Source organism: Phyllobates terribilis, unplaced genomic scaffold, assembly GCF_046119375.1.
Source record: "Phyllobates terribilis strain yellow unplaced genomic scaffold, ASM4611937v1 Scaffold_2__4_contigs__length_985480577, whole genome shotgun sequence".
NCBI classification, from domain to species: Eukaryota; Metazoa; Chordata; class Amphibia; order Anura; family Dendrobatidae; genus Phyllobates; species Phyllobates terribilis.
The window spans coordinates 185,073,430-185,086,855 of NW_027362762.1; the positions used below are offsets into that span (position 1 = coordinate 185,073,430).

Consider the following 13,426-nt stretch of genomic DNA (forward strand, 5'->3'; position numbering starts at 1 on the left):
ACTGATTATATGCAGCTCGATTAGTCCTCAGAAGGACTGTTAGTTCAGATGGATATTATAGAGATATGTTGTGGAATACCTATACGAACTATAAACAAGCAAATCTCTCCCTGACGCAGCAGCACCTCTCCCTACTCTGCCGGATTCCGGGGTAGACTGTGATGAGCACGGCGGCGCTCGGTCTTATATGCACCTTATGATGCTGTGCGGCCCGCCAGTTACTGCAATGCCCACAACCAACATGGCTACGGCATTACAGTCCACAGCAGGCAATCCCTGCACGTTCATTGGCTCTCTAAAGAGTGCCAAACATGCAAGGAGTGGGATCCGCCATGCTTTGAGTGAAATTACGGTGGTTTAAAATTTTACAAACTGCTTGGCCTGCTACAGTTCTCAACATTTTTTGTTCTAAAAATTGACTATTGTCATCCATACAGTTTAATGTGCTTTTTGTAAAATTACGGAGGTTTGACACTTTTAAAAACCCCTTGGCCTTCTACAGGTGATCAAACTAATACAATTTTGTTTTAATTACTCAAGGAAACTTGGTTTCCAGAGACTTAATTACAAAATGCATGGGGCATGCGGAAAGGGATGGGGAAGTGGAAGTGTTGATGATGGTGCACGCAGATGCCGAGGACATGGCCAAGTGTAACTGCGCCTGTTGCTGGAGCACAAGCAACACACCCATCCACGACACATGGCTTCCTGTCTCACTTTGCAGGGAGGTACGGGACACCACTTCTGAAGTCAGACAAGTGCAAACAGGTAGTCAGTTGGATAGCAGATAATGTTTCCAGCATGATTGCCAGCACCACCCAGTCTTCCACATGGTCCAGTCTCACCAGCCAAGAGTCAGGATCACTTAATCTTCACCCTGATCCTCCTTCCTCCTACCATGTCGAGTCCCAGGAGACCATTGATCCCAGGCATTACGCCTACCTGTGAAAGCCGGGGCTCAGCTATCATATAATCAACTATCATGTTAGCCATGACATATGTCATGGGTCAGGAACCACTTCCCATCTATGACATAGGTACGACAAAGGTTGTGAAGGGGTTAGGACCTGATTTTTAAAATGGTCTTTTACAAAATGACTACATTAAAAAGGGGAATATGGGCAAAACACAAAACGGTTTTGACATATGCGCCAACAGGGCCGTAAACTATGATGGTGCCAACAGAGCGAACTTGTTTTGCGAGGGGTTCAGATATAAGCCTCGACGGAAACACTGAATGTGTGACAAAACGCATTGTGAAAGCGCCGTTACAAATACTGTCTATCGTCACAAAAATGCAATCTAATCTGCAGGCATCATGTTATAGAGCAGGGAGAACTGATCAGATTGATACAGTGCTCAGCATAATTGAGTACACCCCCTTTGAAAAGTAAGATTTGAATCAACATCTCACTTAATAGATAAACAATTTCTAAAATTGATAACACCGAGTTTCATATAGCTTTTTTTTTTTTTTAATAACATGAAAGGAAGGTTAATAATGGTTGAACTTGATGAACTTATGTCTACTTTAACTTTAAAAATTATGAAACTTAAATGCTATGAAATCTTCAATTTTATAACATTAGCTGATGCAAAAATGAATATACCCCACATGAAAAACAACTACAACTAGTATTTCGTATGACCTTCATAATTTTTTTAAGAACAGCACCAGTTCTTCTAGGCATGGAATGAACAAGTTTGAGACACATTGCAACATCTACCTTTATCAATTCTTCATTAACAACCTTTTTCAGAGCCTGGATGCTGGATGCAGAGTGATACTCAACTTGTCTCTTTAGAAATCCCCATCGGTTTTCAGTGGGGTACTGACGTGCCCCCAGGGCCGTGGGTTACTCGGCAGCCGGGCCTCTGGCTGCTTGCAGGGGATATTACGGTGGCTGGCCCGGTCCGTGACCCAGGGCGGTCAGTGAAAAGGGGAACTTGCATTATTTGGGGTTTTTGGAATTATTTGTGACGCCACCTGTGGTGTCTGGTGAGGATCACCAGCGCTGCAACAGTCCTCTGAGGCAGGTGTTAGGGCAGCTTGAGATGGAACGGCTCTCCACAGGTGGAGCAGGCCTCAGGGCAGTGTAGAGAAATGGAGTAGTTTGCTGGGCGTTGTAGTGCAGGGAGGGAAATGGTACCGGCGAAATAAAGGAGCGGAGACAGCTCAGTGCAGTCATCCGAGTTTACTCACAGTTCCGTACAAGTTCCTCAGGTGCACAATACTGGTGCAATCCTCCCGCGTCGCACTGCGTTCACCGGGCTGGGGTTCAGTCCTTCCTCAGGCAGCTCGGGCGTGCCTGGCAGAACCCCACTTTCATATGTACCTTCCTAGACCGACTTCACACTGGGTCTTTACTCCCTCCTGCCCTGCGCTTCTCACTGAGAATCCTATTCGGGTGCTGCGAGGTCCCTCCTGTCCGTCTGAGTTGCTCAGACCTGCTCCACCTTACTTCTGGATCAAAGTGAGAGATTGGCTTCTGCTATAGAAGTCAGAAGCCTCCGGTTTTTCCAGCCGGGGCTTGAAGCTGCACGACTGGGCCAGGGGCCGGTCCCCTTCTTGCGGCCTAGATCCTCCTGACACCTGGCAGGTTCGGGGTGTATGGGTGCCACCTGCACTGGCCGTACCCCCATAGGATCCCTTCATTAGAACAGAGCCTACTCCCTGCTCCCCTCCTGGGCCTCAGTCCTGGGCCCTTGTCGTGGAGCAGAGCTCCTAGAGAGACTCTGCTCCCACACTGTACTCCAACTACTAGACTCTCTGCTCTGTCACCCTAAGATGGATTCCCTATTTTATATCTTTACTGTATGAGTGCTCCCATGAACTTCTTCCTCCACCCACACCCACTACTGGTTCCCCCTAACTTTGGGTTCCCCCCACCCCAGCCAGGGTCAGAGCTCAGCAGAAAACTACATTGTGTCTTCCTCCTCCTGCTGGCCTGGGGTAGTGTAGTGTTGGATGTAGGTGTTGGGGTTCCGTGTGGCACTCCCTCCTTACCTGAGTGAAGGGAGGCACCACACCTCTGGGTGAGGTGCAGTACCTCTGTGGCGCCACAGTACTGACCAGGAAACATACTTGGCCACTGAATAACTTTCATTGTGTACGTCTTCAGAAATGCAGCAGTCGCCTGATGAAGAGGTTAGAACAGCCTCGAGACGCGTAGCAAATAAATATGAATTTTTAAGATCACTTTTTTGTGGCATTGGTTCCTGGGCAGCGCTATCTATCACCCATTCCCATTATCCATCATCTGAATTAATGGACTCCCATTGGAACCCAGTGGGTGAAGCTGCAGCTTTCAGGGAGCATCTATTTCTTACTTGTGCAAAGTTTTGTGCTTGAGGAGTACAACCTCACAGGGTGGGTAATTAATGAAAGTCAAAGAATTTTGTAGTTTAAACTTTAGCTTTCGAATTCTAGTAAACAAGAACTCAACCACAGTTAAGTCTAATTGTTCATTAAATGGAGAGAAAAAGGGGAAGCGCCCCTAGTGCAAATCATATAAGATGGATAGAACACTTAAGGCCACAGGCCCACTATCAGAATTTGGTCAGTATTTTTTCTCAGGAGTGGGAGCCAAAACCAGGAGTGGGAGATAAATGCAGAATTGGTGACTTGTTTGTAATATACCTTTCCTCTGATTGTTCCTCATCTGGTTTTGGCTCCCACTCCTGAGAAAAAATACTGACCAAATACTGATAGTGGGGCTGTGGCCTTAAAGTGTTCTATCCATCTTGTATGATTTGCACTAGGGGTGCTTCCCCTTTTTTGCTCCATTTAATGAACAATTAGACTTAACTGTGGTTGAATTCTTGTTTATTAGAATTTGATAGCTAAAGTTTAAACTACAAATTTCTAAGACTTTAATTTCACAGCGTGCACTGAAAGCTGTAGGAGGATTTTCTCTAATTGAAGCTGCATTTCAGCCACCAAGCCCATATGCAGATTATACTGGTATATAGAGAAACATTGTACATAGAAATAGACTGCTATGTCCCTTTTTTCTATAGGGAAAATAAGAGATTTTTTTTTTCCTATAAAATTTCTAAAATAAAAAAAATTATGTTATTTTTAGTGCTAGTTTTTAAAAAAAATAAACATCACAAATCAGCAAATAGATTTAATGTTCCTATAATTGTAACAACCCACACAACACAGCAATCAGATTATTTATTGTGCTCGATAAATGACGTAAAAAATGGTATGATTGATTTTTTATCTCTTTTAAACCCATAAAAAATGTAATATAACGCTGAGGCTGTGTTCACACAGTGTAAATGCTGCATCTTTTCTGCAGGTGTTTGCACCACATGACACTAACAATCTTTTCTAATTATTACGTGTTTGCTGTGATTTTTTTAACCGTTTTCCTCATTATGTGGGGCTTTCTTGGTACAGATGTGAAGCAGCGGGTTTTTTTTGTTTTTTTTTAAATTTAGTAGTACAGAAAAGCTTTGATTTTGTGCTTAAAAATGCAACAAAATTGATTTTTCTTACATGCATTTATTTTTTTTTAAGGCACTACAAAGAAGCACCAAAACCGGACAGTTCAGCAGCATCTTTAGATGCACAGTGGGCAGAGTCTTCGTGAAAGCACATCCTCTTTGTTTGCACATTTAGGCAGTGTTCATATGTAACGTAAACGCTGCATTTTTTCTAGTGCTTTTTTGCTCAGAAATTTTGCTCTGTTTAACTGTCCAAACAATATGGATGTGATTTCATGAAAAGTACTGGTCGGCATGCTGGACTTGAGTTAAGTGGATCAATCCTCATCTCTAGTTCCAACCATCCTGGATACAATGTGACAGTACTGGAGTTAAGCCTACGCCCGACAGTCTCAGGGATCCGCTGAATGTCCCTCACTGCCACCACTCCCTTTTGAAAATTTGTGAGATACGATTATGTAGGTAAGGAAACACAAAGAATTACCTTTATGTCCAACCGTAGCTGCCACCATTTCAGCAGCAGAGCTTACACTTTTGCTGTCAGTAACATCCAGTATTATTGTTTGCAGTCTACTGGAGGTCTCTTTCTTTAGGTTCTCAGCCCCCCGATCGGTCAGACAAGCAGCCAGAACCTTCATTCCATGTTTATCTAACTGCTTTGCCAGTAGGTTTCCGAATCCAGTGTCACATCCAGTGATAAAGACGTACTTGTCGGTGAGATTTTCCAGGGTCAGACTCTGTCTGTACCATCTGTATAAGAAGATAAGGCCAAATACCCCCAACAGAAGGATCCACATGATGGGACCTGCAAATTTATCCTGCAAAATAAATGGGTACATGAAGTTAAATTTGTTGCATATAAAGGCAAGCAATGGTAATTAACTTATCTGGATAGGAAGTAGTAGCTTTTGGCCACATTACTGAGCTCTAAATGTCCGTAAAGTTTAATACAGTATATATTCCATACTTGCCAGAAAAACGCCCAGAAGACTCCTTGCTCCAGATGATGTTTTGAATTCTGTTTCGAGGTGTGTACAAATAGAAAAGTCTCGTCTGGGGCCTGTATGTGGCGTGGGGGGCTTACCATATTTGTATATTAAGGTAAATCTAGTCTCGGGTCTGCAGGTCTTTTTTTTGCATTAATTTTGAGATGCAACGGAGTCCTATTGTATGTGATTGTGACATTACCTAACAACGTGATATAATAAAGTGTCAGGCCCTCCAGTGAACCCAGAAGAAGCCATTGGAGGGTGAAACCTGGGTCGCACTGAAGGCTAAACATGCTGTTTCCTTTTACCTCTAATGTGTATGACCAATAAATATAAGCTCACATTATTTTAGCAGCTGGTTTACACTATGTCCACTTGTTGACTTCATACAGGTCACCAAGCAACCATAAGAACAAAATGGGACTGCTACAAACAACAAGATTAGGAGAGTGGATGCATAAAGTCACAAGATTTATATTTTGTATTTATCTTCATGTGAGAAGATGGCATTTTGAAAAATCATGTTTTCTGCTTGAGGCTCACAAGAAACCACAGTCATGGGTGTTGTCTTCACCTGTGTACAAAGTAAATGTATCACAATCAAGTATGAAGTTATTTGGAAAAATGAAAATTCTTTCAATTTACATTGGTAGTTTCTTACTATTACATAAATCAATGTAATGGCATATGTTCAAAATCTGCCTGTTGGGCATGTAAAGTGTATTTTTTTCCTAGTGAAACAAATCATTGTTAAGATTGAACTGACACATGAAAATACCATAATAAGCACAGACATGCTGGGGTGTGCAAACAGGTTTATACAGAAACACAGAATCAGTGAAATAACCAGCAACATACACTACTGATTACTAAAGAGAATGTTCTCCTAAACTATTGTGTATAAAACAATGTTCACACTTGCCAGTTTCATTAGAGTGTCTTATTTTCCAACTCTATTCTTGGCATCAGAAATGACAGAAACCCAACAGGGATAAACTAAATGGCTTGTTCACACCTTGCATTTTTACCTCGGAAAAAACGCAGCATCTTACAGTGCCAGGAAAATGAAGATTTCTGAAATGAAATTTCAAGCTGCTTATTTTTTACTTCCAGATTTGAACCTTCAGGTTACATTCCCACAAAGAGCTTTTGGTGCATTCTGACTCTGTGTATTTTTGCTGAGTCAACAACTGTGCAGCATCAAAAACGCGATAAAAAGCATGTTAAAAAACAAAAAAACACAAAAATACAATGAAAAAACGCAAGTAACTTAATTTAAATAAGAGGTGCAGAACTTCTGCAACATCAAAAACGTACCAAAAGGTCATCGGAGAAGCATAGCATTCCCATGATGACTTTTTGATGCCGCGTATTTTCTCTGGGTCAAAAATGCAATGTTTTACAGTTCCACCAAAGTAGATGGGATTTATAGAAATCTCATGACCACTGACCTTTTTTGCTTCGCATAAACTGACCTGCAGTGCGGGTTTCAAATCTGTAACATGTCAATTTCTCTTGTGGGTACGCTTAGTTTTATATGTAGATTTTCCCTATAGAATTTCATTATATGCAGAAAATCCACTGGTAAAAAACACTTATGCCTGTAATCCACACGTGGCTATCAATAAAGTTTTGTCAAATCCAAATACAGGTATCAAAAACTAAGCAGCTTCATTTAAAGCATGACACACCAACAAGAGACAAAAAAACGCAGCATTAAAAACACGATAAAAACGCATGTCAAAATACTCACTCAAAAAAATGCAAGAAACCTAATAGGTGCAGAAATTCTGCATCAAAAACTCACCAAATACTCATCATGGGAATATAACCGGAGGTTGTGTGTCCACAATGAGTATTTGGTGAGTTTTTGATGTTGCAGAATTTCTGCATCTATTTTGTAAGTTAAGTTATTTTTTTATTGTGTTTTTGAGTGCATTTGTTACATGCTTTTGACGCGCCCCCTGGGACATATTCCTTTTTGAGGGGAATACCCGGCACCGGATCAGATGGGGGGGTTGTAGTCTCCGAGCGGCTGTGACCCGGCCCGTGCCCAGGGCGTCAAGCTCAGTGTTATGTGGCAGTCCTACAGATGTTATTAAGAGTTCTTTTGTGTCGACTACGCCACCCGTTGTGATGCGGTCACTATGGCCGCCGCTGCAGCAGGGTCCGCTGAGGCTGATGGTGCAGGTGCAGCTTGTGATGATATAACCCCCAACGGGTGGGGTATAGCCTCAGGGGGGACAGGTGCAGAGGATGGGGGTTGTGGTGGTGCAGTGCAGACGGCAGTGAAGACAGAGTCGGGTTGTGCAGTTAAGGGTGTTTACTTACTGCAGATGTTGTACTGGTCACTCCAGCTTCGAGTGACCACCCGAGCCGTGCTGCGTCCACCAGGTCCTGGATCCAGCCAACCCCCAAACAAGTCCGGAGCGTGGCCCTGAGCTCTCCTTCTGTCCCGTTCTCTGGCCGTCCCCACCAGTGATCCACCTAGGTCCAGCTCCCTCGGGCCTTCTGTTGGGACACCCTTGGCCTTGGGTTCCCTGACCCTTCATGTGGTGTGCCTTCGGGGTGGACGTGGTGGGTGACCGTGGCAAACGCTGCCCACGGTCTCCGGTCTCTGGCTGGGGAATGTTTTTACCCCCACCAGCTTGGGTTCCGGTACCCTGATGCCGACTCTTCACCCGGGGATTTAAGTTGGGATCTTGGAGTCCTTTTCTTCTGTGCCTCTGGGTCTCTCTCTCTCCTCTCTCACTCTGGGTCTTTCCTTCTCCTCTGCTCGCTGACTTGTTCTCTGCATCTGACCCTGTTCTTAGTTGGTGCCCACCTTATATACACCCTCTATGTGTGAGCTCAGGTGACCAGCACCCAATGAGCTCCTAACTTTACCCAGGCTGCTCCCCCTATCTGCCCCTACACTACTTGGGATGTACCACCCCCCTCCCACTCCAGCCAGGAACAGACTCGGTCGTACCTGCACATTTCTAAGTGGGAGTACCGTCGGTCTGCTCCTCGGAAATGGGATGTGTGTAGTGCATGCAGCCTACCGAGCTCAGTTCCACACTCCATCCTTACCCGGGAGTGGAATATCACACCTCTGGGTTGAGGTGCAATACCCCTGTAGCAGCCGAATCCTCAGGGTGCTACATTCCCCCCCGGTAAATCACAGCACGTCCTCGGGCTGTAAGACATAAACACCAAAGCATACAAATTTTTATAAACATATAAAACATATAAAACATTATATAAATAACATATCTTAGCAGATAAAACTTTCTCGTCGTCTCAGGCTCCTGGTTCCTCCTCCTCCGGACACTGTGCAACGTGTGTCCGGGAAAAGTGCGACAGTCTCTTAGAAAAACTGGTTTTCCTATAAAACCGGTAGGGGGCGCTTTAGGACGCGCAACTATTTACAAGGGATATGGCCGCTCTCAGTCCTCGGCCAGGTAAAGGGAAGGGAATGGCTGCTCACAGTCCTCAGCCTGTGGGATTTAGGGGTTAAACGGGTGAACAGTTCACTCAGCTGGTCCCAACGGGGACTATATTAGCAACAGCAACAGTTTCAGTTTCAGTTTCAGTTTCAGTTTCAGTTCCAGTTTCAGTTCACGGTGCCCCGACGGGCAACTATATACAGCTTCTGCTTCGCTGTCCTTAGCGACGGCGTCCTCCTGCTCTTGCTTTGGGGATCTCAGCTTCAGACCCGTCCGGATCCTCTTGCTCTTCCTCCTCACATCGCAGCTCCTCCTCTGTCAGGCGATGCACATGGAGGGCGTAAGGTCCTTTGGCACACATGTGCCGGGTAAAGGTGACCTCGTCCCCGATATAAAGGTCACGACCTCTGTGCCCCTCCGGCAGATGGGACTCAACGTCTCTGCGCGTTACAAAAACGTCGCCGGGGGTGTTGTGGTCTCTGATGAAGCCCCACCCATGCTGCAGGTTAAACTTTATTACAGTCCCAGTGGTGCGGGGACTGTGCGCTGCACGGGGGTCCCTCCTGGTTCGGCTCTTCTGCTCGGCGCTCCTTATTTGGGCCTGTTGCTCCCGGACCCGCCTCTCTCTCCGCTCCCTCGCAAACTCTTCGAGCTGCTGTCGGCAACACTCAGCACGCTCTGCTGCAGCTGCCCTGGTTTCCTGAGTGAACCCCATTAGGTCTTCTCCGGTGGGGTCCCACTCAAATTGGGCTTCTTCCAGAGGAGGCGAGATCCTTATCACGGGCTTCGGAGCCGGAATCAGGGGTGCACACATGGCCCCAACTCTCCTCTGGTGCTCCAGTTCATAATATTTCTGGGGCCAGATGAAAGGCTGCCCGTCCGGCCACGTGTGCTGGGCAAACAAGTCCTCCCCCAGGTGTGGCACCCTTGGTTTTACGGGTGCGGGCGCGGTGGTGGTGGCGCCCGGGTTGCCCAGGCCTTGCGGCCAGGCCTGGGGCACCTGGAAGGTGAAGGGCACCGTTAATACGGCGGCGCCCTGGGCTACCTGGCCTTGCGACCAGGCCGGAGGCTCCGCGGAGGTAGGGGGCGCTGTTGGTATTGCGGCGCCCGGGGGTACTAGGCCTTGCGACCAGGCTGGTGGTACTTCCTGCTTTGTCACGCTCCGGGTCGAGGCGCGTGACGTCAAAGGGGTCGCTGCGGCGGCTTCCGGTCGGGGCCTAGTCCATAGCAGTGACATGGCGGCTACGGGCACGGCAGGATAGACTTCGGGCTCTGCGACGGGGAGCTGGGGCAGGTGCGCGGTTTCCCGGTTTGGGGTATAGACGTCCCCTTTACCTGCCTCCACTCGTTCGGCTCCCTTCTCGGCGCCGTCTCCGGCCTTCAGTCCTCCTGCGCCATCCTCAGAGGCGGTCTGTTTCCTCGTCTCGGGTGGCGTGCTCCGCTCACAGGTCTCGGTCTGCTGGGCCATCTCACGGCTCCACTCCGCCAACGTCTCTCGCTGCACCCGGGCCATCCTCCTTGCGAGGCCCTCCAGAGCGGTCTGTGCACACTCCCGGTCTCGGGGAAGCTGTGCTAGAACCTCCACTAGGCCTAGTGGGGTCGTGGTGTCTAGCAGGCTCCTGACCAACGGGTCGGTGCTGCTCTGCTCTTCTTCCAGCAGGCTCCTGGCCAGCGGGCCGGTGCTGCTCTGCTCTCTGGACATCTCCGGGTGAGCTTCTCTGCTACTCCTCTCCAGGCTTCTTGCCTCCGGGTGCGCTCGCTCCAGACTGCTCCAGGCGGCACCCATCTTCGTTCTTTTCTCTCGTCTCCTCCCACTTCGAGGGTGGTCCCGGGGCAACTCGGTGACTGTCAGCTCCAGGGGTAGTTCTTTCACGCTGACAGACACCTCCAGCATCACAGTCTCTGTTGGTGGGGGCGGTTTCCTCTTTTGGCGCCATTTTCTGTCCCGGCCCATGATGGGAGGCGGCCTCTTGCCCTCCTTTGGCACGCCCATAATGGCGTCCGCTGCTCTTCCAAGGCGGGAAATCTTCGGATTTGGCGGGAAGCGTCGCCCAGTGGCAGGAAACTCTGCAGATGGCGGGAACAAGCTGGAAATGGCGGACAATCGGCGGGAAACGACCTGTGATGGGGCCCGATGGCGTGGACCCTCCGGAACCGGTGGGAGACTTCTTTCTGAGGTAAACTTGCACTTTTCTTCAGGCACGCAGTACCCGGTTGTTGTGGGCACGTAATCCTGCCGACTACGCCAAAGTTGACGCGCCCCCTGGGACATATTCCTTTTTGAGGGGAATACCCGGCACCGGATCAGATGGGGGGGTTGTAGTCTCCGAGCGGCTGTGACCCGGCCCGTGCCCAGGGCGTCAAGCTCAGTGTTATGTGGCAGTCCTACAGATGTTATTAAGAGTTCTTTTGTGTCGACTACGCCACCCGTTGTGATGCGGTCACTATGGCCGCCGCTGCAGCAGGGTCCGCTGAGGCTGATGGTGCAGGTGCAGCTTGTGATGATATAACCCCCAACGGGTGGGGTATAGCCTCAGGGGGGACAGGTGCAGAGGATGGGGGTTGTGGTGGTGCAGTGCAGACGGCAGTGAAGACAGAGTCGGGTTGTGCAGTTAAGGGTGTTTACTTACTGCAGATGTTGTACTGGTCACTCCAGCTTCGAGTGACCACCCGAGCCGTGCTGCGTCCACCAGGTCCTGGATCCAGCCAACCCCCAAACAAGTCCGGAGCGTGGCCCTGAGCTCTCCTTCTGTCCCGTTCTCTGGCCGTCCCCACCAGTGATCCACCTAGGTCCAGCTCCCTCGGGCCTTCTGTTGGGACACCCTTGGCCTTGGGTTCCCTGACCCTTCATGTGGTGTGCCTTCGGGGTGGATGTGGTGGGTGACCGTGGCAAACGCTGCCCACGGTCTCCGGTCTCTGGCTGGGGAATGTTTTTACCCCCACCAGCTTGGGTTCCGGTACCCTGATGCCGACTCTTCACCCGGGGATTTAAGTTGGGATCTTGGAGTCCTTTTCTTCTGTGCCTCTGGGTCTCTCTCTCTCCTCTCTCACTCTGGGTCTTTCCTTCTCCTCTGCTCGCTGACTTGTTCTCTGCATCTGACCCTGTTCTTAGTTGGTGCCCACCTTATATACACCCTCTATGTGTGAGCTCAGGTGACCAGCACCCAATGAGCTCCTAACTTTACCCAGGCTGCTCCCCCTATCTGCCCCTACACTACTTGGGATGTACCACCCCCCTCCCACTCCAGCCAGGAACAGACTCGGTCGTACCTGCACATTTCTAAGTGGGAGTACCGTCGGTCTGCTCCTCGGAAATGGGATGTGTGTAGTGCATGCAGCATACCGAGCTCAGTTCCACACTCCATCCTTACCCGGGAGTGGAATATCACACCTCTGGGTTGAGGTGCAATACCCCTGTAGCAGCCGAATCCTCAGGGTGCTACACTTTTTTATTGCATTTTTGACTCATGATATCAATAATGTTTTGTAAAATAAAAATATCAGAAAATATCAAAAACAAAGAAGCTTTATTTAAAGCAACACTTTTAACTTTATCTGCCTTGAGCAGGTCCGTCCACCAACCACTGCTGCAGATGCAATGCACCAGCCTCACAGCACCTAAGCTGCAAGACTGAGTCCCCATGACTCCAGATCACACCGCCTCACCAGCACAAAGCCACAGCAACAATTGTCGCCACACAGCACCAACACCAAAAGGAAGGAGCAAAAAATCACTCACCTTCCTCAAGCTCTCATGTGAGAGCAAAAAAGACTGGACACTCTTTGCAATCTCCTGCTAATTAAAATCACCTGTGCCAAATGGAAGGAGTGCTGATCCAAGAAAGGGGAAAGAATATGCAATGCAAAAAAAGGACCAGAAGCTGGGTAAACTCGCCGAGTACAGGTAGACACAGCAGGTATACCAACTGGCATGGCTGATTCACTGACAGGCTGGTATTGGCAGACACGGCAGATATACAGGCAGACAGGTGAGCTGGAAGATATAACTGTAACACAGGCAGGCATTGCAGGCGTGGAAATACAGAACAGGTATACTGGGATATGAGTACTGGGGACCTGAGAACTAGCAAGCATGCAAGACAAAACTAACACGTTGCTCAGGCTCCTCCCAACAGGTGGAGGTGTCTCAAATAATAAGTGTCTCCCAGCCATTGTCTGGGGGCACTTTCGGTCAGCGCATGCTGCCCCTTTAAGAGGGCAGGAATGCACACACTTGTCCTAAGTACAGACCCCAGGCAACAGCAACATAAGGAGGAGGGGAAGGAGAGGGATGGGGGTCATGGCTGTGAGTTGGCATCTCTGCCAAGGGAGATGAGACATGTGCAGAGATGCCTGCGCTACAGATACTACTAAAGTTTCCAATGTGAACAGTGGAGTTACCTATCTCAGGAAATAACTCACTCAATAGATACATCGACAAACATGCACAATGACAACTGTAAAGCTGATTAGGGAATTTAGTTCGCATGACTGAGCAACTGGAGTTTTGACAGGTGAGTGCATGGGCACTCAAGACATCTCGCTGAGAAGGCA

The 13,426-nt window shown here is 48.3% G+C and overlaps 1 protein-coding gene across 1 annotated transcript in view; it reads right to left on the reverse strand.

The window, feature by feature from the left end:
* Nucleotides 1-12,948, reverse strand: part of LOC141245073 (retinol dehydrogenase 7-like) — a 131,078-nt gene extending 118,130 nt beyond the window's left edge. Inside the window, exons 1-2 of the mRNA XM_073669045.1 lie at nt 12,612-12,948; nt 4,940-5,273 (exon numbers count right to left, since the gene is read on the reverse strand). Of these exons, the coding sequence (XP_073525146.1) occupies nt 4,940-5,252 (313 nt within the window). The 5' untranslated portion in view covers nt 5,253-5,273; nt 12,612-12,948. The remainder of the gene's footprint in view (nt 1-4,939; nt 5,274-12,611) is intronic.
* Between the last annotated feature and the right edge of the window lie 478 nt (nt 12,949-13,426).